This window comes from Filicampus tigris, chromosome 2 (assembly GCF_054856515.1).
Source record: "Filicampus tigris isolate MCC_2025a chromosome 2, RoL_Ftig_1.0, whole genome shotgun sequence".
Taxonomy (NCBI): domain Eukaryota; kingdom Metazoa; phylum Chordata; class Actinopteri; order Syngnathiformes; family Syngnathidae; genus Filicampus; species Filicampus tigris.
In genome coordinates, this window is record NC_141218.1 from 33,120,252 (window position 1) to 33,142,692 (window position 22,441).

The 22,441-nt window shown below is 41.4% G+C and overlaps 1 protein-coding gene across 6 annotated transcripts in view; it reads left to right on the forward strand.

The window, feature by feature from the left end:
• mtus1a (microtubule associated tumor suppressor 1a) overlaps positions 1–21,895 on the forward strand; it is a 32,305-nt gene extending 10,410 nt beyond the window's left edge. For 5 of the 6 annotated variants that reach the window (XM_086023661.1, XM_086023660.1, XM_086023657.1 and 2 more), the window contains 11 exons: positions 194–286; positions 793–909; positions 8,784–8,983; positions 13,157–13,223; positions 17,959–18,173; positions 18,315–18,420; positions 18,606–18,679; positions 18,763–18,855; positions 19,621–19,737; positions 19,822–19,919; positions 20,491–21,895. In XM_086023661.1, the coding sequence (XP_085879787.1) occupies positions 194–286; positions 793–909; positions 8,784–8,983; positions 13,157–13,223; positions 17,959–18,173; positions 18,315–18,420; positions 18,606–18,679; positions 18,763–18,855; positions 19,621–19,737; positions 19,822–19,919; positions 20,491–20,719 (1,409 nt within the window). In that variant the 3' untranslated portion in view covers positions 20,720–21,895. Of the gene's footprint in view, positions 1–193; positions 287–792; positions 910–8,783; positions 8,984–11,356; positions 11,607–13,156; positions 13,224–17,958; positions 18,174–18,314; positions 18,421–18,605; positions 18,680–18,762; positions 18,856–19,620; positions 19,738–19,821; positions 19,920–20,490 lie in introns of those variants that run through there. The other variant, XM_086023662.1, reaches the window with a different exon arrangement.
• The last annotated feature ends 546 nt before the right edge of the window (positions 21,896–22,441 follow it).

Below are 22,441 nucleotides of genomic sequence, written 5' to 3' on the forward strand. Positions count from 1 at the left end.
AATGAGAATGATAGAATGCACTGGAGGGGTGAGTACACTCGAAAGAATCATAATTTTGCTATCAAATGGGCTAACATCAGTTGCCCTCAAATTCTATGTCTGTTGGCAAAGTTGCTGTTTTATTGCAGTTTCCGGTGATGCTGTCACATGCCCTTTTCCAGTTTTGAACCGCTCATCTATGCTTGGCTTACAGTGTCGGGAGTAGCTGCATGTAATCAACCCCCTGTTAAAACTGTTGCACAGAAAGCAAGATTCATAGCAACCACTGGAAGGTGGACTGGACCAAGTAAGATCACACACATTTACACAAACACCATCATGCATGTGTTGGAATGTGTCTAACCTTGTCCTTACTGCTCATTGCTGAATGCCTAAACCCATGGTCTTTGGTTATTGCTGCTTTTAGTCAAACCCAATGAATTTTCCATCCAAAGTGCTCAGCGACAATGTTCACATTATTTACTTTAAACTCACATTAGTGTGCACAATATTGCCAGTTTGCTTGTAGGCCTTTTTAATATTTCAAATGTATTAATGTTTTTCTGAAGCCATTCTGAGAATAAACCTGCTTAAGCTTCGATTTTTGCATTTTATTTTTTGGGATACATATGATTAAGATCTGATTATTTTGAGAGTCATTTACCGGTAATCAATCATATCCCATCCCAAATACTATACTATTATAAGAAGTTTTGTCCAGGAACTTCTGATGAGTAATGTTACTTTTTACTTTTGCATTAAAGATCACTCATAGTTTCTCATCTAAAATGTTTTTTTGTGTCCACACAACAGTTGTTCCCACAACAAATACACCTACTAGTGCCAACAAAGGACCTTCTACTTCTACGCAGGGTCCTCTGAAAAGAACTGCGTCTTCTAGATATGTTTGTTTAACCCCAAGTAAACCAGGTAATTTTTTTTCTTTAAAGGGATGGTGGGGCCACAAAAAAATCACAAAAAAAAGACCTTAAATCACTACAGAAACTTTTGGGGGGGGGGCACTTTGGTACTGATGTCATTTTTACATGCAAACCTATTATATAAGTGCCACTGTTAAGCTCATCCCAGTGTCTCTTTAACTGAGGTCTGTGCAGTGAGAAATGCCTAATTTAGATATAATGTAAATCTGACTAGTTCATATTTTCTGCAAAAAAAAAAATATATATATATTTCTTTCCAAGTGGCATTTTTGGAGTGTCGTGCTACAATAAGCTTCAGCCTACGGAGCCCCTAAAGTGACATGGAAGTAAAAAAAAAAAAACCTTTGCAAGAATTGTGAGATAACGCAAAGTTTTTGGAGAGGGAACGCATTTTTTTTAAAAAAATGCGTGTTTATGTGCTCACGGGTCATTTTCCGGGTAAACAAAAGCAACAAAGGGAGCGTATTCAGCCGTGGGTGGGTTTAATGGAATTGCTTTGAAATTCGCTTGTATTACAAAGACCTAAAATCAGTTTTTGATATTAAGCACGGTTTCTCCATCTCTGACGTACTGTCGTCTCTCAAACAGCCGCGCATTAGAGGCTAGGCTAGGCTAGTTGCTAAACTGACCCGGAAGTACATAAACACGCATTTTTAAAAAATGCGTTCCCTCGCAAAAAACTTTGCATTATCTCGCAAATCTATGCGAGGGAACACAAATTTTTTTTTTTTACTTCCATGTCACCTTAGGAGCTCCGTATCAGCCTGTTGTTTTGAGTTGAGAATGTTGCACAGCCGTTGCTGAGAACAGCTATGTTCTCATCTCAACAAGGCTGCTTTGAGTTCAGCTAACAGTGACAACCTTGGCGAGAGCTGGCCTGTCATCTCTGCTAATCTTACTTTGAAGAAGAAATGAAGCAGGGAGAAATGGTGTAACCGTGAGAGCATGGAGAGCTCCATTGCAATTCCCATTGGCTATAGTATTCCTGCTTGCTCCTCCCTTCGCCACTCTGTACCCCGCAAACACCCCCAATCCCCCCACCCCGCCGCCGCCATCACCAACACACACACACACACCTTCTTGCCCTAGCATCCTTCCTCAGCTACAGCACTGCCACCATCGCGTTTACTGCTGCTAGTGTTTTGGCAAATGACTGAAGTCTAGTTTGACCAGCGGGATTAAGCTTTACAAGGCCTACAGAATGTCCTACATAGAGGCCTCTACCATGCTGACCTGGGTGCTTTCACTTTTTTCTGTCTGTTATGTCTCATTGGCATAGTTGTGTTGTTTTGTTTTGTTTTGGGGGCGGGGGGCAGCTCTTCCCTTGCAGAAGTTTCTTGGGTTTCCAACAAAAATTTTTACTTATTTTTTCTTAAATAATTGCATATATACTTGGTGGTGGTGTTCTACTTTGATTACTGGGCGATGTTATGGTCTCCAAAGCTGTCACCCTCAAACATCAATGTGCGTCTGACAGCAAAAGGCTTACTACGAAACATTCAACTGCTGTCAGGATGCTGGAAAAACACAGTGGTTTTCCAAGCAGGTTAGTCACCTCATTTTGCTATGTTGAAATTGGCTAGGCTATATGGCCTTTGGTAAGTTAAATTTGCTAACATCTTGATATTTACTGTACTTGAACTGTGTGCCTCTATGTTTAGCATGGCTGTTTACTTGTCTCGTAAGCAGGAGGTTCAGCTTTCTTTTAACTAGAGTAGTCACTCTAAATTCATCCAGAGTCGTGTATTGCTGAACACAAATGAGATTAGAATGTTATATTGGTTTCAGTGCACAGTATACATTGTGGCCATGGATGGTTTTTAAATTTGTGCACATGTGAAAAAGGACCTTTCATCCTGGCCACATGGAGAGAGAGAGAGACCCATCTTATTTCAGCCTGAAATGAACCAAGGTTATTTTGGGCTCTATGTTGAGATCTACAGTGACTGTAGATCAGGACTGTGGGAAAACCTGTTTGGTTTCCCATAAAATTTAAGGAATTTTAGTCTCAGTATTACAGTTCTTTAACGCTATTAAGTTATTTAAACAAATAACACTACTACTATAATTTAACTAACAAATTTCACATATATGGCGCTGTAGTTAACATCGCTGGTGCTGGGCCAAAACCTCAGAAGTCACATTTGGTGAATTTCATATTAAAAAAAAAAATAAATAAATAAATAAATAAATATACTATTAGTCAGTCCACATACCTGGGTGTTACTTTTACACATTCACCAATCTAAAGTGTTGAAAATGGCCTGCTCTTTCATGATTCTATGCTAATGGGTGAACAAACTTGACATTTTTGGGATCTCCTGAAAAGTTACTTCGTAGGAACTTAAAGGTCAGGGTGCAAACATTTTTCAGAGTCTGTTAAAATTCATATTCTCATTGGTAATAGGTTTTATAATAAACACAAGTCACTTCCTGAAAGTTGTCAACCACAGATCGATTAGAAAATAGGTTTTACTTACTCATTCAGAGTGTTTCCGAACCTCATGGGAGCTCAAGCCACCGGAAGTGACATAGATGTAGCTAAACCGCTCGCTACACCATAGACTGTACAATTTCCATGCGCTACACAGCACATTCAATGGCGAGCGATGTTTTGGAATGAAGAGGATTTTGAAACACACGAGCCGACACAAGGGGGTGTTATTAGACCGTTCATGATTAGTAGGCACTGAATCCTCCGGCTACTGTAACGTCACATCTCCGGAAAAAGCCGAAGATGAGGGGGCGCGAGATTCAAACGGCAGACGACACATTCTGAATTTTATTTAGTGATTAAACTGCTGTCTACCTATGACCTAATCACATTTTAATGGCAGTTATGCATTGTAAAAGGGGTTCTAGAGGGCTACAGAAAAGTTTTCAATGTTTGCACCCTGACCTTTTAAAGGTAATTTCATAGGGACAAGATTTTGGCCCGATGCCGGCGATATGTAGTATCCCTTGAAATGCTTTGTGCTAACAGTACAATTCATCACCAGTTTTATGTTGTGATATCTCCTTACAAACAATACTACAATACATCTAGCCAACAAACCCACTCCATAACTTATAAAACCTACCTGCATTAGTTACCTTGTTTTTTTTCCCCTTTCTACAGTCGGCGCATAAGGAGCAGTCTGCAACATTTTGCAGATATGCATCTTTCTTGAAGGTCCCTAACTTAACTCTGCATACACAGCTGCTGTGACAACCAGATGCACAAAAGTTATATAGTGAAAAATGACTGTCAAGATTGTACCTTTTATGGCAATAAATGATGGAAAAGTGTCTTTATGGAAAGTGCATGGCTGAAGAAAGCAGCTTCTTTAAAAATGAACTTAATTATTTCAGTAGTTCAGTATGGTTTGAAGAGGTACCATTCCGAACTGTACAAATTGAATATTGCTTGATTCTGAGAATTTAAGTTTCTCATTTCCTTAGCGCACTACATTGCAAAATGTCAGTGTATACAAATGTGGATTCATCTTAATCGCTGATTGAAAGTGCTGGTTCTTGTGCAGACAGCAGAGGGCAATCTCATTCAAATAAACCCACAAATTTGCTGAGAAGCAACAACAATTAGAAAGGTCAGATCGTATCCGCCGCAAGTTTATGGATTTTAAATTCCAATAGCATTTCCCATGAAACAAACAGTGTTTGTAAAGTTTGAATTTTAATCTGTTCTACCAATCACTGTTACTCGGTGTAAAGGTTAGATATTATGTTACACACACACAAAAAAACAATGTATTAAAATTTTCTGCAAGTTGCTTTACAAATAACAGTTTGTTGCTTTTCATGGTTTTGGTGTTTTGTTTGGCCTGGTTTTAGCATTGACACAGAGTCATTCATGTTATTCGTGGTGTTTCCCCATTTTTCCTGTGCTTGGGTGAGCAGTGAACTCAGACCAGTTTGAATCAATGTGTCTGGATTTCTTTTCACATGAACAGTAGTCAGTGTTATTGGCTTTATGATATATGGATGGGATTAGTTTGGTTTTGCGGTAAATGTGCATGTATGTAATTTGGTGTTAAAATGTCTGGATTAGCGCACGCTACAGAATGCTATAGTGCTGGGGTGTCAAACTCATAATTATGGCGTCCCTTGGAGGGCCGTTGACTGTGAATCCATAGAAAGGATTTATATTATCACATACACACAAGTTGGTGGTTAACTAGTTTTGAAATCAGAAGCCACGAAATAGTCCGTTCAACTCTTTTCAGTTTACTTTAAATGAGGGATTGGTAACAAATGTTTGCATTATCTCATATGTAGTGTTAAAAGTGAAGACAATTTGAAAGAAACATGTCAAGTCAACACATGATTTGCCATTCGCGGGCCACATAAAATGGTGGCCGGCTCTGGCCCCCGGGCCTTGAGTTTGACACCTGTCCTATAGTGGATCACATTAACATTTGTTTGTATTATGTATTGTATGTTTGTCAGTGTTGGGCAAGTTACTTCCAAAATGTAATGTATTTCATATTACTAGTTACTTGCATTTGAAAGTAATACATTGCTTTACAACAACTGTCTGTTATAGGTTTATAAATAACTTATTACTTAAAGGGGGGTCAACCCAAACATATTTCAAGAACATGTTCTATGCAAGCCCACTACTTGAAACAAGGCATTCTGATAAATATTACGTTTGTGTAGGGCTGGGCAATACAACTGAAAAGTTAATCACGATTTAAGTGTTTCATATTGGTCTATCGATTTATTTGGATCTTTTTTTTTAACTATTGCAAATAATGACCGGAGAAAAATGAATGTAGGTTGTTTTATTTTAACATAATACTTTACCTTTAAAAAGAGGTCAACGTAACTATGAAAGAGTGAAATAAACTGATGAATATAAAGATTAAATAAACTCTCTTTTAAACATTATGTGCTTGGGGTGATATGTCTGAAAGACTTGTCACAATCTAAGTATTTCATATCAGTAAATATTGATAATTATTGATTTTGTTTTAAACCTATTAATAAAAATGGTTAACTGTTTTTGTTTCAATCTTTATATAGCGTAATGTTCAGTTTCGCCTCCACCAGTGAATTGTAAAATGCTTATTTGCATTAGGTGCTACCCAAAAGCAGTATTGTTGATACACATACATTAGCCTTCATTCAATCATCATGCATAATATCATTTTATTGTAAGAGTTGTACTGAGTCGTTCTTCGTTGGTTTAGCGTCTTCTTCTTCATTGGTTTAACTTGATGTTTGGAGGCGGATGCGCGCTGCCTACATCACGCAACATGCCGCGATCGGGTTTGTTTTCTATTTTTTTTCTCTATCCAACGTTTTATCGAAGGAAATTTGTTTGTTTGCCCTATGTTTGTGGAATAAGAGTTAATCCACCTGCTTTTAGCCATCTCTGGGGGCGGCCATGTTGTCACTCCTGTCGCCTGAAAATGACATCACAACTGCTCAGCAAACGACCAATCATAGCTCACCTATTTTCTGAAACTGAGCCGTGATTGGTCATTACCTGAGCCCTGAGCAGTTGTGATGTCATTTTCAGTCGACAGAAGTGACAAAATGGCCGCCCCTGACATGGCTAAAAAGGTGTGGCTTTTGCTGCTTAACTCCACAAACGCAATATTAATCAGAATGCCGTTTTTAGACTAGTGGGCCTGCTCGGAACATATTCTTGAAATAAATATGGGTTGATTTCCACTTTTTAAGTTACTTTTTTTTAAGTCTGTTTACTACATAGAGACAAAGATTCGTGTTGAATGAACAAATGGAAATGAGTACAGTTTTTTAATGGGACGTAATTTAGTTTGTTCAATTGAAGTTGCCGTAGCGTGACATCGGCCAGCGCAGGCCTTCCGCCCAGAGGTGTACTGATTTGCATTTGGTAGCTAACAGCCAATCAGCAAAATTCAAACGTTTTAATTCAAACTAGGGGTGTAACGGTACGCTAAATCACATTTCGGTTCGTTGTTTTTTCAACTCGGTATATTTTCGGTACAACAAAAAGCTTTTTTTTTTTTTTTTCTTTTTTGAAAAGATGACAAGTAAATGTTACATTTTTTTGAAAAAATAAATAAAAGCAAACCATTCGGGTGATATTCTAAGGAATTACACCAGAGTAAAAAATACACTAACAATAAAGATCTCTTAATTTTATGCATCATTAAGACACTGAAATCTTTAAATACTCAACAGCAACAGCCTATGACTATGACACATCTAAGTATTTAAGTTGAAGACAAGTTGTCATTACAGTACATACATACACTTTTTGTGATGAAAAAAAATACATACAATAACAGTTACAATTATTGCTAACTATATTAAAACTCTTTTTACAATGAAAAAAATACAGTAAGTTTAAAGTCTTTATGAAATTGTATACACTTTTTAGGCATTGAAATCTTTGAATGTTGAACAGCCCGAATTGGGTTATCTGTGTTGTGGTCGGATTTGTGTGTTGCTGAGTTGTTATGTTTCCGAGTTTCATGAATGCAGGCAAGCGAGTGGAGCAGCGGAGAAAGAAGAGCGCGAGCAGTTGTACTTGATTATTAAAAAGGTGATAATTAAACTACGTCTGACGGCGTGTTCCTGGTAGATGATACAATATGATAAATCTCGCCATTTAAGTTTAAAGTTTTTGCTCTCTTGTCTAAGAAACATTCACAATCGGATGATGCCGTGCATGTTAGACGTGCTATCTGCAACATAGCCGCCAACATAGCTCCCAATCTGTAGCAATGTCGGCACACAACTTTGGGACTCCTCCACGTACCTTTCTCCATCAGCGATTTTAACAGGAAAGCCAGAATGTTCCCAAACAAGAGACCGCAGTGTACGGGGGACCTTCGAGGTCTGGCTCTTTTCTGGCTCTCTTTTGTGCCGTGTATCATGTCCGCCTCACAGTTCAGAGGTTGTGGGTTTGAATCCGGCCCCTTCCTGTGTGGAGTGTGCATGTTCTCCCCGTGCCTGCGTGGGTTTTCTCTGGGTACTGCGGTTTCCTCCCACATTCCAAAAACATGCATGGTAGGTTAATTGGACACTCTAAATTGCCCCTAGGTGTGACTCTGAGTGTGTATGTTTGTTTGTCTCCGTTTGCCCTGCAATTGCCTGGAAGTCAATTCAGCGTGTCCCCCGCCTATTGCCCAAATACTATTGGGATAGGCTCCAGCACGCCCGCGACCCTTGTGAGGAGGAGCGGTTAGGATGATGGATGGATGGTGAGTTTGAGTGGTCTGACAACCCTTTGGCTGTGAGTAGCCCTATTAGCCTCTGTTGGTACAGTAAATTCCACTCAATGAAAGCTGGTATTCCGGATGCGTCTCATCTTCTCAACCTCATCACTTTTACGCAGCACTCTCCATGATTCCTCCTGATGAACCGGGCATTGCAAAACACATTTTCTACAGTTGTGAATTATTTATATTTTATACCCAAACATAATGATTCTATTCATGTTGCACTAATCTGATGATGCAAGCTTGGTTTTTCTGTATTCTCACAAATGATGTTAATAAACAAAGTTCCCTTGTTTGTTGGATTCTTACAGCCTGTAGGAGCGTTTCTGGGCGGGTAATTTGATGTAAATCTAGACTGCACTCGCAGAACAAGCTGCCGTTGGTGACCAGGTCCACAGAGCTCTCGATCGAATCAGGAAATGGAAAACTAATTGTATTTAGGGGATCCATTTTTATGACGGGCTATCTGTGAAGCTGTACTGGGAATTGTCTGTGCACTTGATTGGACAGTAAAACCATCCGCAGCTTTGACTGTGGAGCTTGCTGCAGTGAGTTGAGGGTGGTATGATCAGCCCACGTACAGTAGAAAGGGGATTGATGATGATCATGAACGTTGTCACGAGCCTTGATGTCTATTCTTTCGCAGTAGAAAAGAACAAGCCCAAGAACTGTTCCCGGCAGCAAGCGTCAACATCCCAAGCAAAACAGAATAGTGGCTCTCCAGATGTGGCGCCATCACGGGGTGACCAAAATGACCAGCGGATCCAGACGCTTGGGGGACTACTTGCAGCTTCGAACTGCAGATTTGAAGCAGTTAGTATCGTCTTGCAGCAATCCCTGGCTGAGGTAGGATAATTTGTGCAAGTTTTGCACAATTAAATACTGTATATGGGCTGTTTTGAGAATAGCCAATTCCAATTCATTCAAAATGCTTTTGCTTCATTTTAAGACTGTGTATGTTACGCTATGTGGCAAAACACTCAAATAGAATGGTTGTCATACTATATTCCTCAAGGTGTTAACGTGTTATTTACTGCTACAATGCTAGGATTACAACCTAACATGGCATTTATAAAAGTTGATAATATAACCCAAATGCTATTTCTATATAGAGACACCTCAACAGTTTTTTTTTTTCAACACTGGTATTCAAACACATGGTTTGAATATGATGTGTCGAGCAGTGTCATGTGACTGGCTTACAGGAAATTATGAACAGGTCTGTCAGATCAGGATACAGCTCAATTTCAGTCATCTTGCTTCCTTATTTTATTACTGTCAAAACAAAATTATGCCTTGGGAAAGTAGACGGTCATTATCCCTGCTTACATAATGGTTTTTACTTTTCTTTAATATGCATGAACTTCATTTGTAAGAGAGGACAAAACTAAATGTCTTTTCCCCCCTATAAAAATTGTTGTAAAAATCCACAATTCAGATTCTGATTGCACTGGGAATTAAATGCTTACAGTAAAATCGTGTTTATTTTATTATCAATAAAATATTCCATTAAAACTGATAGGTGGTCTTCGATCAATGAAGCGAAATGTTAGGAAAAACACATTGTTCAGGTAATACATCAATCATGAATGTAAACATCGGCAATTAGATTGATTTTGGTCAGTCCAAAAAAAATCTTTGCTATTTAGAAGAAAAAAAAAAAGAAAATTTCTGTAGCTCTCATTTTTACAAATAAGCAATTCAAGACATGCAGCGTCAATGATTTTAATTTGGATAATCGTCAAATCAACTCCTATAAAGAATTGAAGTATAAAGTCTCTCTTCCATTCATTTACTGTGGTATTGATGATAGATTGACGTTTTCTTTCTAGCGTATTGTATGCCTGTAAGCCATTCCTTCTCAAATAATGGGGCCCACCCCCTTTGGGGGCTGCATTGTGATGCTAGCTAGAGGATGGCGTGTGAGAGCGCAGAGAACATGCTTTTAAAGTTATTCCTTGTTGTAAGATCATCTAAATTTCTTTTTTTATTTTTGGTTTATTTCATTTGAATACAGATACAGTACAACATTGTTATGCAGCGCTGTACAATTGATACTCTTCGTTTATATTTGCGGCGGAGAGTTGGGAGGCCGCAAATGGCCTGTGGTCACTAGAAAAGCAATATATCCTGTGATGCATTTGGCCAGTTGTCATGTAGAAATCGTCAATACAACAGTAGCAGTAATCAATAAAAAAAAAAATCAATAGAGAGTATTGTGAAGCTAAGGATGCTTATTATTGTGGGCCGGTAGTGCACAGTGGAAACTAATAGTCATTGAAAGGCCCAAGAATAGATTGCTCTTACCCTTACAATGTGAGAATGCCCCAGCTGTTGGCTTGATATGGTCAAATGAGCAAGTGGCCATACCACTTAGCCAGCACTGTACATTGTTTCTTATCTCCTGTTTGGATGGTGTGATCGTGTAGTGGACAGCTGGCTGTCAAACCAGCAGGCACACGCAAATAACTTTGTAGTACATATTGACTTTGACAGTCAAAATATTTCCCACAATCTGTAACGTCATAGGAATACTTAACTAAATGGCCATCCAGTGATATTCTGTGCCTGATGTACATCATCTTTATGTACACCAGGGACATGTACTTTATGTATTTTTAAGATGTATACATTTATACAGTAATAGATACTCTACTAGTATAAGCTCCCCCAAAAAATGCACTGTTCTCTGGAAAAAAAAAAAAAAAATTCTGTCTCCACTGAAGTCAACTTTTGGCAGCCAACAGTTTAGCATATTTCATTTTCTCAGCCCTTCTTTCTCCCTGAACTAAGAGTGAGAAAAAAATGTTCAACTGAGAACTGGCCTCTAAGTCCTTAGCCTGGTTGAGTTTGGTCAACAAGCTGCAGATCATTATTGGCAGAGATTAGTTGCTACGAAGTGAAACTGGACATCTGATCCGTCACTGTAGGAAAAGGGCGTGTAACCGTGGAATTGTGAGCATGTGGTCCACAGAGGGAGTGTTGCAGAGGTTTAGTGGATGATTTAATGCTGCTTTGGATGAGAACGGGGGATGGTAGTAATGAAGGCTCCGTCCATGTCCCTCGGGGAAGGTCAGTGCCCATTTTAAGGTCTGCCCCATCGTCTCTACAAATGATCTGGTTGCTCCATTCTTACTGCTTGCATGTGCTGTCTTAAAGTGACCTCACCTCAGTAGGGAGGAGTCTGTTCCTCCTTTGGAAGCCTGCCCCTTTTTGTGTGTGTGCTTTTTTTTTTTTTTTTTAAATACAGCAGTGCACTTAGCAGTCAGTTAGCTCAGCTAGAGAAGCAGCTTGTAATTCAGGACGATGTAAGTGGAGGTGGTGTGCCCACCTGGACGGCTGTTTGCCCTGGCTTACTTGGTGTGTCCAGACCCCAGCGGGGGGCAGGGGTACCCAGGGATCAGAGGCTGATGACATGGGCTGTACAGGCAGCAGAGTGTGCCTCAGTGCTCCCTGTGCTGCAAAGCAGGTAACTTGCATTGACACCCCATTTGTACGTACTGTTGTAAATAGCAGATGAAAGGCTTTTGTGCATGTTTTATATTAGAGAGTGACGTGTTGGCTCTCCTTTGCTATTGTTGTTTTTTAACATTTATGTTTATGATATGTTTGTGTCCATGATGTCACATGTTGTGTAGAGTGTGGCGTAATCGGAATCAGCACAGTAGAAGAGCAGTTGTAGATTGCCAGTAAGTGTAAACAGTTATGTGTCATCTTGAAACCTTAAAGACCACTGCAGCAAGTGCGGCTTCCCCGACAGGGCAGAAGCAAAGGAACTGTGCCAGCAAAGCTAACACTGAACATGAGTTGACTATCAAGTTTTACTTTGATTCTCCTCCCTTTACTCATGATGTTTACTTTTCTTCAGCAACTGCAGTTATATTGCAGTCATGTATGTGGTAACATCCTGGATTGCTAAATGCATTCATGAAACATTTCAATGTCTTTTCATATTGTTAGAGCATTCCAGGGTTCACCCACCTTTTTGAAAATGAGTTACTTCTCGGATACTGATCATTGCGAACGGCTACCACTTTGATACACACTTTGGAAATAACAAATTTGCTCGAATTACATTGAATCATTCAACGTATGTTTTATGTTAATAGGGCTGGGGAAAAACATCATATTGTTTTTGCCTTAAAGCGTGGGGCTGCTTGTGCAATCTACGGAATAATCCATAACTTGATTATCAATTCTTAAAAGATTTGTTAGTGAGGACTCTCATATTGATTTCTATGAAACAGGTAAATAAATACCACTGTGGAACACTTTATTTCTATAAATCTGTTCCATTGTTTACATCAATGGTCCCAAACTTTTTGCAAAGAGGGCGACATTTAATGAGGTGACAATGTGTGGGGGCCGACCATTCAGCTTCAAGTTGCTTAAATTTGTCATGGCGTTTGGTGCCAGTCACCTTGTCGTAGTTTGCATGTTTCGTCTGGTAGTGACTCTTGATATAGAATTTCTTGAAAGCAGCCCCAGTTTCTTGGCAAACTCTGCAGACACACTTGTTTTGTATTTCAGTGGAAAAATATGACAATTTCCACTTGTCCTGGAAGCAATGGCCCTCCCTCTCTGTCAGCTTTCTTTTTCCTCACTCTAAGCTCTGCCATCTGGTGGCGAAATTTAAAACTCTTTTGGGGGGGTGCATTTTGTACTGTGGTCAACACTACTGATGGACCACTCATTATTAATTTATGCCAGAGTCTGCGGGCTGGTAGAACCGTGAACACGGGCCGCATTTGGCCCCCGGTCCGGACTTTGGACATGTCTGGTTTACATGATCACTTGCACAACATTCCTAGAAAATCACAATGCCCTGTTCTTGGCGAGCTATTTTTGGAACCACATTGTTGACCTCTGGTGTATTCTCTACTTTTCAATAATACAAATGTTGCGTTATTGTGTAATTTAATATTCATTTAGAAATCTATACTCTGTCCAGTGTTTGTGTCCGATTTTTATTCAAAGTGGTTTTGACTTCATGTTGCATCTGTTTTAATTTCTGTTTAGCGTGATGAAGCCACGGGGCAGTGCAAAGAACTATCCCAGCAGTTGGTCAATCTCAGAGGACAGCTGGGTAAGCATACTTAAAATCCATTTTTTTTATAACTATCAGCCCAATTGACTAGTTGTAGTAAGTAGGGGCGTGCCTCTCCAGTAAAAGACGTAGGAAAACGTTATTGATACATGTGGTACGATACGAATCAGCAAAAGTACATTTTCGAGGGGAACGATTCAGTTTGGTGGGATTACACCCCAATAAGGCACGTCTTAAGCTTTTGTCATGTTTATCATTATGTGACAGCAAAAGGTAAAAGATCTCCCTAGCTATTCAAGTTGACTATATTCAAAGAACTAATCAGCAACATCAACACGATTTATTCTGATTTATACCAAGGGTGCATCTCTCATAAAAGATGATTTGATACATACGTGATAACTTGGGGCGTGATCAATGTTCCCTCTAATTTTCCATGCATCTGAGCATTCACGCAAACTCCCTGAGCATTCCTTTGACCACGATGAGCAACATCAGACATGCATACGGCGACTTAACCAGTATCACACCTGTCCAAAACCTGAGATCATAACAAGTTAAATGAGTTAGATATGTTACAAAATATCCAAACCACGTATATATTAAAGTAGAGCATATAATTGAATAGGGATTTGGGACAGCCCTCGTTTGTTACTTTTATTTTAGCTCAATACTATCTGTATCAATATGGACCCTCATTGTCCACTCATGAATAATGGAAAACATGTCACAAAAATGTCTAGTCCCCTGAGCTCTGGAAAGCGAAAGCATCATTCAAGGGGCTAGTAAACTACGCCATGTTTGAACTTCCTGAATGGAGCGGTCGGCGTGTCGCCTGCAGCGTCATGTCAGTGGTGGGAGTGAGTCTATGCTTCAAATTATACTAGAATAACTGAGTGTGCACCCTACTTAAACTGGAAGGGAAGTGAGGATGGTGTAGTGTCCTGTGTGTAGATTAAACTGGGGTGGAAAGGAAGGAACGAGTGTAGGAATGTAATGTGTGTGTGCGTGGTGTTCGCCAGTGTCACAGTGCGCACTTAGAGAGAGTGAGAGCAATGCGCGATTGCTCACTCACACACCTTAGAGCAGACATGGACGGCACCGGTCCTCAAGGGTCGCTTTCCTGCCCGTTTTCCATCCTGCTGCAGCACAACTGATTCAAATGAGCAGCAGCTCATCAGCACGCTCTGAAGAAGCTTTAACAATCAGGATCTTTTGAATCAGGTGTGTTGCAGCAGGTAGAGTTGGAAAACAGGCAGGACACCGTCCGTCCCTTGAGGACCGGGTTTGGACACCCCTGCCTTAGAGGGAACATTGGCTGTGATACCATGCAAGGATGGTATTTGGTTTGGTTAAATCAGATCAATTTTCCAATTGTAATCAGTTTTCATTATACCACTGGCAGCAAGGCCACCATGTCATCTTAAAAATGGTCAGCCACGCATCATCTCCTTATTCTTTGTTACTCATTCATTGAGTATTTTGTTACTTTGTTTGCTTTGAGCGTCATGCTTGAGTCTCGTTTTCAATTTTGAAGAGAACATGCACCCTCTGTGCATGAAATGAATCAATCGGATCTCTTTAAAAAAAAAAAAATGACCGCACAATCACCGCAGAATAACTGGTAAGACAAGTGTTTGTTCATGTAGTCACTCTCATACACTTATTTGGAAAATAAATCAGTCTGAAATGTTCACAATAACAATGCTAATTGATAAATTCGGAAGACCATCCATCTGCCAAGCCAACTACTGTGAACGCCAGCCTATTCAGTTTGCCATAGAGGTATTTACTGACTTGGATTTTATTTTCCTGTGGAACCTACAGTATGTTCAGCTATAGGGTTGGGCATCGTTTGAATTTGGACGATTCCGGTTATGATTCCGGTTCCTAACGATTCTCGATTCCGATTCATAACAACAAAAAAAAAGGAGTTATTTTTGGACAAATCACACGAACTTCTCTGTTCTTCCATTTCATGATCTTTTTACTATTTGTGAACTTTACCACGGACTACTCAAAGGGCTGTTTTTTTATATTTAATAACTATTTTTGTATTATTATTTCATATTATTTGTCACAAGAGCTTTGTTTTTTCTTCGAACTTCAAGACAATACAATAATGCAGCTGTGATTGAAAGCATGCTACTGAACACCAATTGATTGGCTGTCTTGCTTTAGAAAGAAAATATATGTGACAAACACAACGCTGCTTTTTAAGGGCAAGCAAGGAAAGTCTATCCAATCTAAGCAGTCTATGTAACCATATGATGTATCTGTATGCACATGCTTCATAAGCTGCATCGCATCAATTCTATGGCTAGGCGTCGGCCGAATGAGCCAATACGGGCCGGCCCGGGCAGGATCACCTTCCCCGCGAAGGGCGATGCTGTGGAGATCCGTGGGAAGGGCCGGGCGGTACGAAGCGAGCGGAGGGGCTGACCGAGAGGAACGCGGCAGATCGAGTGGGGGCGAGCTTCCGTGCTATTGCGATGCAGCTTCGGCGGCAGGAGCCTCCTGGGGCTGCGCACCGCACCCTTTTTTCGTTTTTTTTTTTGTTTGTTTTTTTAATCGGTCGTACTTCTGCGTGGCTAACTAGGAATCGAAACGTCCGGGAGAACCGGAATGATGGACCGGTTCCACTCGATTCCCGGTTCTCGGTGCCCAACCCTACTGAAAAACTCAGGTTTGGTGCGCTCTTCTTTGAAGTCACAAGAAGCAAAGGACTAATTGGTGTCAAGGAACTATTCTGAAGTGATTTATTTGTAAGGTCTTTGCATGATGAGTTTTTTGTGGGTGTTAAGTCTTCAGTGTTTGACTTTGCTCTTGTGTCCCATCATCAGCATATCGTCGCCGTGCTGTGAAAAACACTTATCTCCAATTTTGGAAACTTTTTTTATTTTTCACTTTAATGCGATGTCTGTAACGCGGAAACATGATTCATGTAGGAATAGGAAAATGAAAAAAAAATGGAGGTGAGTGTTTTTCACATGACGGCGACGATATATTCCATGAATTAAAGAGTCACTGGTAAATGAGGTGACAGGTTAACACGAATGCTTTGAGTACCTCGAAGGTTGAAAAGAGCAATACAATGGAGCAGATATTGCAATAATGAGTGCTAATGAGCAGAGGTGGGCATGGACCGGTCCATCAGTCCATCATTGACGGACGCCCGATTTGCTGCCAATCGATGAATGACGGGACACTCTTAAAAAATGACGGACTCGGCACCGGCGCAAGTGGATTTTCATCCTTCAGTCTAATCGTCACTAACTGCGTCCTTCTTGCTGCTGTGATTTATTTCTTTTTATTTTTTTTTTGCGGGAGGTGGGGGACTGACCGGCTGACGACTACAATTCAGATCGTCGCAATAATTGACGGAATGGCGGACGGCTACCCGCCGACAGATGACGAATGACGGAAAATGCCCACCTCTGCTCATGACACCGTTTTGCTTTTCAGTGAGCCATCCATATTTTGAAGCGGAACAGCCAAAGTTCTGTATATTCGATTTGTAGTTTTAGATTATGTGCTTTGACTTCAAAAAGGCAAAATGTTTCCAGGCAGTTTTCTTTCCACTTACTTAACCCTTCTGATAAAACCAATCCTTCCAAATTCATTTGCGTTAATCTTGTTTCTGCTTAAGTTATGCGGACACACCCGCACGCACGCACGCACACACGCACGCACCTTGTTACAAGTGCCTCGGGACTTCCACGTGACTGCTATTAAATACTGAGCACTGTTCTAACACATTCTTTGGTTGAATGTCAGCTACCCTGACTTCAAGTTGATCATGCTTAACATGTACTGTAGCAACGAGCGTTCGAAAGTGTTGGTGTTGACTTTGCGTTGCAGGCCTCACATTCCTCCTAAAAGAATCCACTGATGTCCTCAGCCAGCGCTGTGACACTGTCAGTGCCACACATCCCTAATTACGCCACATGTTGCATCCGTCTGTGTCTGCCGCTTCCATCCCGTGTCGGAGTGTGGGCCAGAGCATCTAACTTTAGTGCTGGTATAAAATAGACCTGCAGTCATCGTGTGAGCCAAACGGTGTTTGTTTCAAGGGGCGGAATCTAACTAAAGGCTCATATGACCAGATCACAGTTGCACATGCTTGCGGAATGCAGTTTCTTGGACTCTGCATGCCAGAGTCTTGATAGCTGGTCCCAGTATTGGCTTAGCCTCTGCTCCTGGATCTGCTACTGTGACTGTTATTCCACTCTGCGCTCCATCTTTTATTCCTCTGCAGCTTTTAAACTCTCAGACGTCAATGTGAATTACAAATGGATGGACAAATCTATCTATTGTCACCTTCAGCGGAAGCTGCATTATGGATTTGCGTTAGGCGCTCACTATCAACTACCCTTTGAGCAGCTTGTGTTGAGACAAACAATTGAGACAGTGAGACGAGTAGACAGAAGCAGGGAAAACGTTACACAATGTTCAAAAGGTGAAACGGCCTCAGCTGAAATGTTTGACCCGTGGTCCAGTTTTCAAAGTGTGAAAATATGCAGCTTGTGGCCCTAAAGAACTTTGCCATAGTTGGCCGTCAAATATGGGCAGCCATGTTTCCATGGCACGAAAGAAAAATGTGTATTATCGAAAACAGATTCTCTTCGGGCCCCCTTCTGATCTCATCCACAACAGCCCAATTATTACAACCTTTCTAATGAAAGCTGGCGCACATTTTGCAGCCGCATGATCTGTCCGTGCATCATCATGAATATCAAGAGTAGGTGTACTAAATGCACTTAACATTTTGCAGAGTGCTCAGTCAGTTCATCCGAACGAGTGGAAAAGGAAAAGCAGGACTTGCGGGATGCTCTGGAGTGTGCGATGCGGGGACTGCAGGAGCAGCACCAGAAGGACCTGGAAGAGATGGAGCGGAGACTGCAGGCCTTCTACCAGGCCGAATGGGACAAGGTCCACCTCACCTACCAGGGGGAGGCAGACAAGTGCAAAGCTCTGCTACAAAAGCAGGTTTGCCCCCTTCGCCCAATTAGCGAGCGCTAATTTGGATGTTGAAACTGTCATTGTAAACGGTGAAGGCGCGTCGGTTTATTAGTGACACTCAGTCAGGGATGAGCTAGTCACCGAAGTGTTTCCCGTGTTGTCTGAAAGATGGAACAACTTGAAGTAAGTCATGACGCCATGAAGCTGGAATTGGAGCACAGCCACGAGGAGCAGCTGCAGTGTGTTAAGCAACAACATGAAGAGTCACTGGAAGGTGAGGGAGTGAAAATATCCTTTGAAAAGCTGCATTTCATTTTCAGTTTCCACTCCATGAAAGTTAACACTAAATATTCAACATGACCAATTATCGAATTAATCTGTGTAACTTGAGTTTTGACCCAATTTTTCTTTTCTTGTTGTTTTTTTAAAATATGTATGATAATACCATAACTCGTGAAGGGCTCAAGGAAATCCACACACAGCAACTGGGGTCTTTGAATGAAAGTTTGAAGGATGCAGAAGCGGCATTGGCTGTAAGTTGGACAGTTTTTCTCCCAATACAAATAAGCTGTCACCATGTCGTGCCTTAAAAGAAAGTCTTCCTGGTTTTGTACAGGCACAGATTGAAATGTTGACTCAGGAAAATGCCGACCTGATCGAAAAGCTAAGAGCAGAGGAGAAGAAGCGGAGAGAGCTGGCGGAAAGTCAGGTACCGGTCTCTGTATTTTGCTCTTGTTTCACCGTCGGGGAAATCATCAACCAAACCGTCACCTATTATTTTTTCTTGAATGGCTGGCATCATGATATGCGTTTGGACCAATTGACTACCAACACTGCCCTTTCCAATTTTTAATTTCTAAGTGCAGTGTTAATGCGAGTCTGCCTTTACTCATCAGTATTGATTCAGAACACACTCAGGTTTCTGCCATATAATTAAGGGAACTTCATTCGTTAAACCCCTCCCACCATGAGGTTGCTGTCAGTAGTTTAATTATATAATCAGGCAAAATTGGCGTCGTCAGCCCATTTCACTGACGAGGGGTTGGGGGACGGACGTAAAGCTATGACCCAGAAGTGGAAGACGTTCGTTCTCCTCCTAAAATAACATTGCCTTATTTTGCAAAGATCATTTTTATTGCAAAATAATGCAATAAAAAGTGAAAACAGGACACAAAACCCAAAAGTACTATTACATAATCTTAAATATTCTCGCGATGTTCCCTGGCTTGATCCAGTCCGCTTAATCATCTTCATCATCGCATCACAACTGTGGTTGCTGGCAGCTAAAAAGCGGCCTTGGTTAAACATTTGCAAACAATTCAATCCACTCACGATATTCACAGCCGGTAAGTGGATGTGTATAGGAAATTAGCCAGCTAGTGAGATGGAAATAACGTCATGCACGTGTTTTTTTTTTTTTTTTTTTTTGGGGTCCCTAAGGAGTCCCGAAATGTCTTGTGTTCTTTCCCTGTAGAAGGATTCGCACACTGTGTATCTGGAGCAAGAGCTGGAAAGCCTGAAGGTGGTGCTGGATATCAAAAACAAACAACTTCACCAGCAGAAGAAGAAGATGATTGAAATTGCTGAACTTGTAAGACCTGAAGCAGAGACAAGGGACTGCATTCAAATTGCGATGGTGTCAAACGTTGCATTGTTCACTTGTTTTGTCCGCCAGCTTGAGAAAAATGTGAAGTTGGACGAGAGCCTTAAGAAGGTCCAGCAGGAGAACGAGGACCTCAAAGCTCGCATGGAGAGATATGCTGCTCTCTCAAGGTAAGTCACCCACACCCCCACGGTCATCTTCCTCGCGCATAGGTCGTCACGGTTACAGGTACATGCGGTGCTTTACAAACGTACTCCTGTTACCTTAAATATAAATACTGTCGTATGATATGGATTATTGGCAGTACTGAGCTTCACCCAAGATCTCAAAATTGGCCAAGATGGGCATCGCCCTCAATTTTTACTCAATTGTGAAGCATTTCATAAACACATCGTATAATGCATCTTCATGTATCATTGTAAGGTAAAACCTCTACAGTACACTTGAATGCAATCCACTTGCTAGTGCACAAATCATAAGGAAGTCCAAAACCTGCACTGTGGTCGTCTATTTCCTGCTTTGATTAGTAGAAGTGTGTAGGGGTGTCACGAAACGATAACATTGCGATATGAACCTCACGATACCTATACTTGTCTCGATATTGTGGGGAGGTTGGCGATATATAAAAAGCTCACGAAAAGCTAATTTAAAAAAAAAACTCGCAATATTCTGTTTTTGTACATAATAATAGCATTCACAAAGAAATTTGCTTGTCTAAGCTATTGTGTTTGTGGCATGCAGGCAACTGTCTACAGAGCAGGCTGTGCTGCAAGAATCCCTCCAGAAGGAGTCCAAGGTGAACAAGCGTTTGTCGATGGAGAATGAAGAGCTGCTCTGGAAGCTCCAAAACGGGGAACCGTGCAGCCCGCAGAAGGCCTCCCCCGGCTCTACGTCTCCATCCCACTCCTTCAGCTTGCAGTCACCTCGCAGCTCCGGAGCCTGCTCGGCTTTCCCGCTCTCGCCCAGATAACGATGGGCCCCCCCGCTTCCAGGAAGCAAACGGACTCGTCGAAGGCGTCCACGCTAAAGATCACATGTGGGGGTGGATCATATTTTTCAGATGTGCCCCGACATGATCGAGAATGATGCACACAAGCACTTAATGGACAAGGCCGTTTTCTTTGGCTGTCTATAGGGGGATTTGTGGGGTGGCGGGGGGTGGGGGGACAGAATCTCAGGACTTGCATGTCATCAAATATGATTTTTCTTCTTGCAGCCACTGGATGCTTGTTTGTTTTGAAGCTCTGCGCACACACTGCACGCACATTGATGCACATATTCCGATACGGCCCTGCCGTATTCAAGCTGTGTATTCCTGCACCTTTACTCACATTTCAAGTTTCAGCAAGACATCAACTTGATACTGTTGCAGGTGCAGTATCCCCCTTAAATGTGTCACCCTTCCTCTTTTTGTTGTTGACCACGGGACCAATCCCAATTCTGAGTATGTTTTGTGCGTCTCGTCCAACTTCACCCGAATACAGCTCTAAAATTGGGGTCTGTTGGCTTCTATATAGAATTTGTGTGGTTTTCTATTATTGGTGTGTTGGCGCACTTTGCAGTAAACATGTAATAAACTTGTATTTTAAACCTGCTATATGAAATACAATTCTTTCGTTTGATCAACGGTCCGCTAATCGTCAATCCGGAAAATAAAAAGTCCAACAGATCTGAACCGATTTGATTGAAAAGAAAAATGGAGTGCACTATGTTCATCATGTATCAGTTTGCTGCTCAAACAGCTTTCCACTCTCATTTTGCGTAGCCTACACTTATTTATTTATTTCTATTGAAATGTTAAGTGGGAGCCTGCTGCCGCTTTAACTCTTAAAGCAGACATGTCCAGCTCTGGTCCTCAAGGGCCGCTTTCCTGCCTGTTTTCCATCTGTCCCTGCTGTAACGCACCTGATTCAAATGATCACCTCATCTGCAAGCTCTGAAGAAGCTTGATAACGATCAGGATCTTTTGAATGAGATGTGTTGCAGCTGAGATGGATCGAAAGCAGGCAGCGAAACGGCCTTTGAGGACTGAGTTTGGACATCCCTGTCTTAAAGTTTCGCTTACCTTCCTGTGTCACATTGTTGCCAAAGGTACAATCCTTGCGCTTGTGCAAACCGAAATAAAGTAGAAATTACAATAAATGAATGGTTTTTCTCTTCAAATTCATCTTTTTTCTTCTACCTTGTAGCAGTTGGCACACAACTTCTGGTGCGTTACTGCCACCCTTGGGCCTGCGAACTACCATTTCTCAACCTACCAACCCTACTCTTTCATGAAATAAAAATAGAAATGTAAAACTTAGCTCAGAAGAACTTCTCTGTAAAACGGTCTCTGTATTCAAAGCTACTTTATTAGTTCGTTGTCAGCCTGATTTACACATGATTGTCTTTGGAGCATACCGCCACCTGCTGTACATAAACAGTCAATGCAGGCTGCGTCACATTTTCCCCCTCGTCAGCAAAACGGTCTGGTGAGCTCCTCAATGGACCCACTCCAGTTCGCATATCAGCCTGGCATCAGTGTGGATGATGCCATCATCTACCTCCTCCACACTTCACTCTCCCACCTGGAGAAGGCGGGGAGCACTGTGAGGATCATGTTCTTTGATTTCTCCAGTGCTTTCAACACCATCCAGCCCACCCTACTGGGAGACAAGCTGGAGCGGGCGGGGGTGGCGCACCACCTCACCAC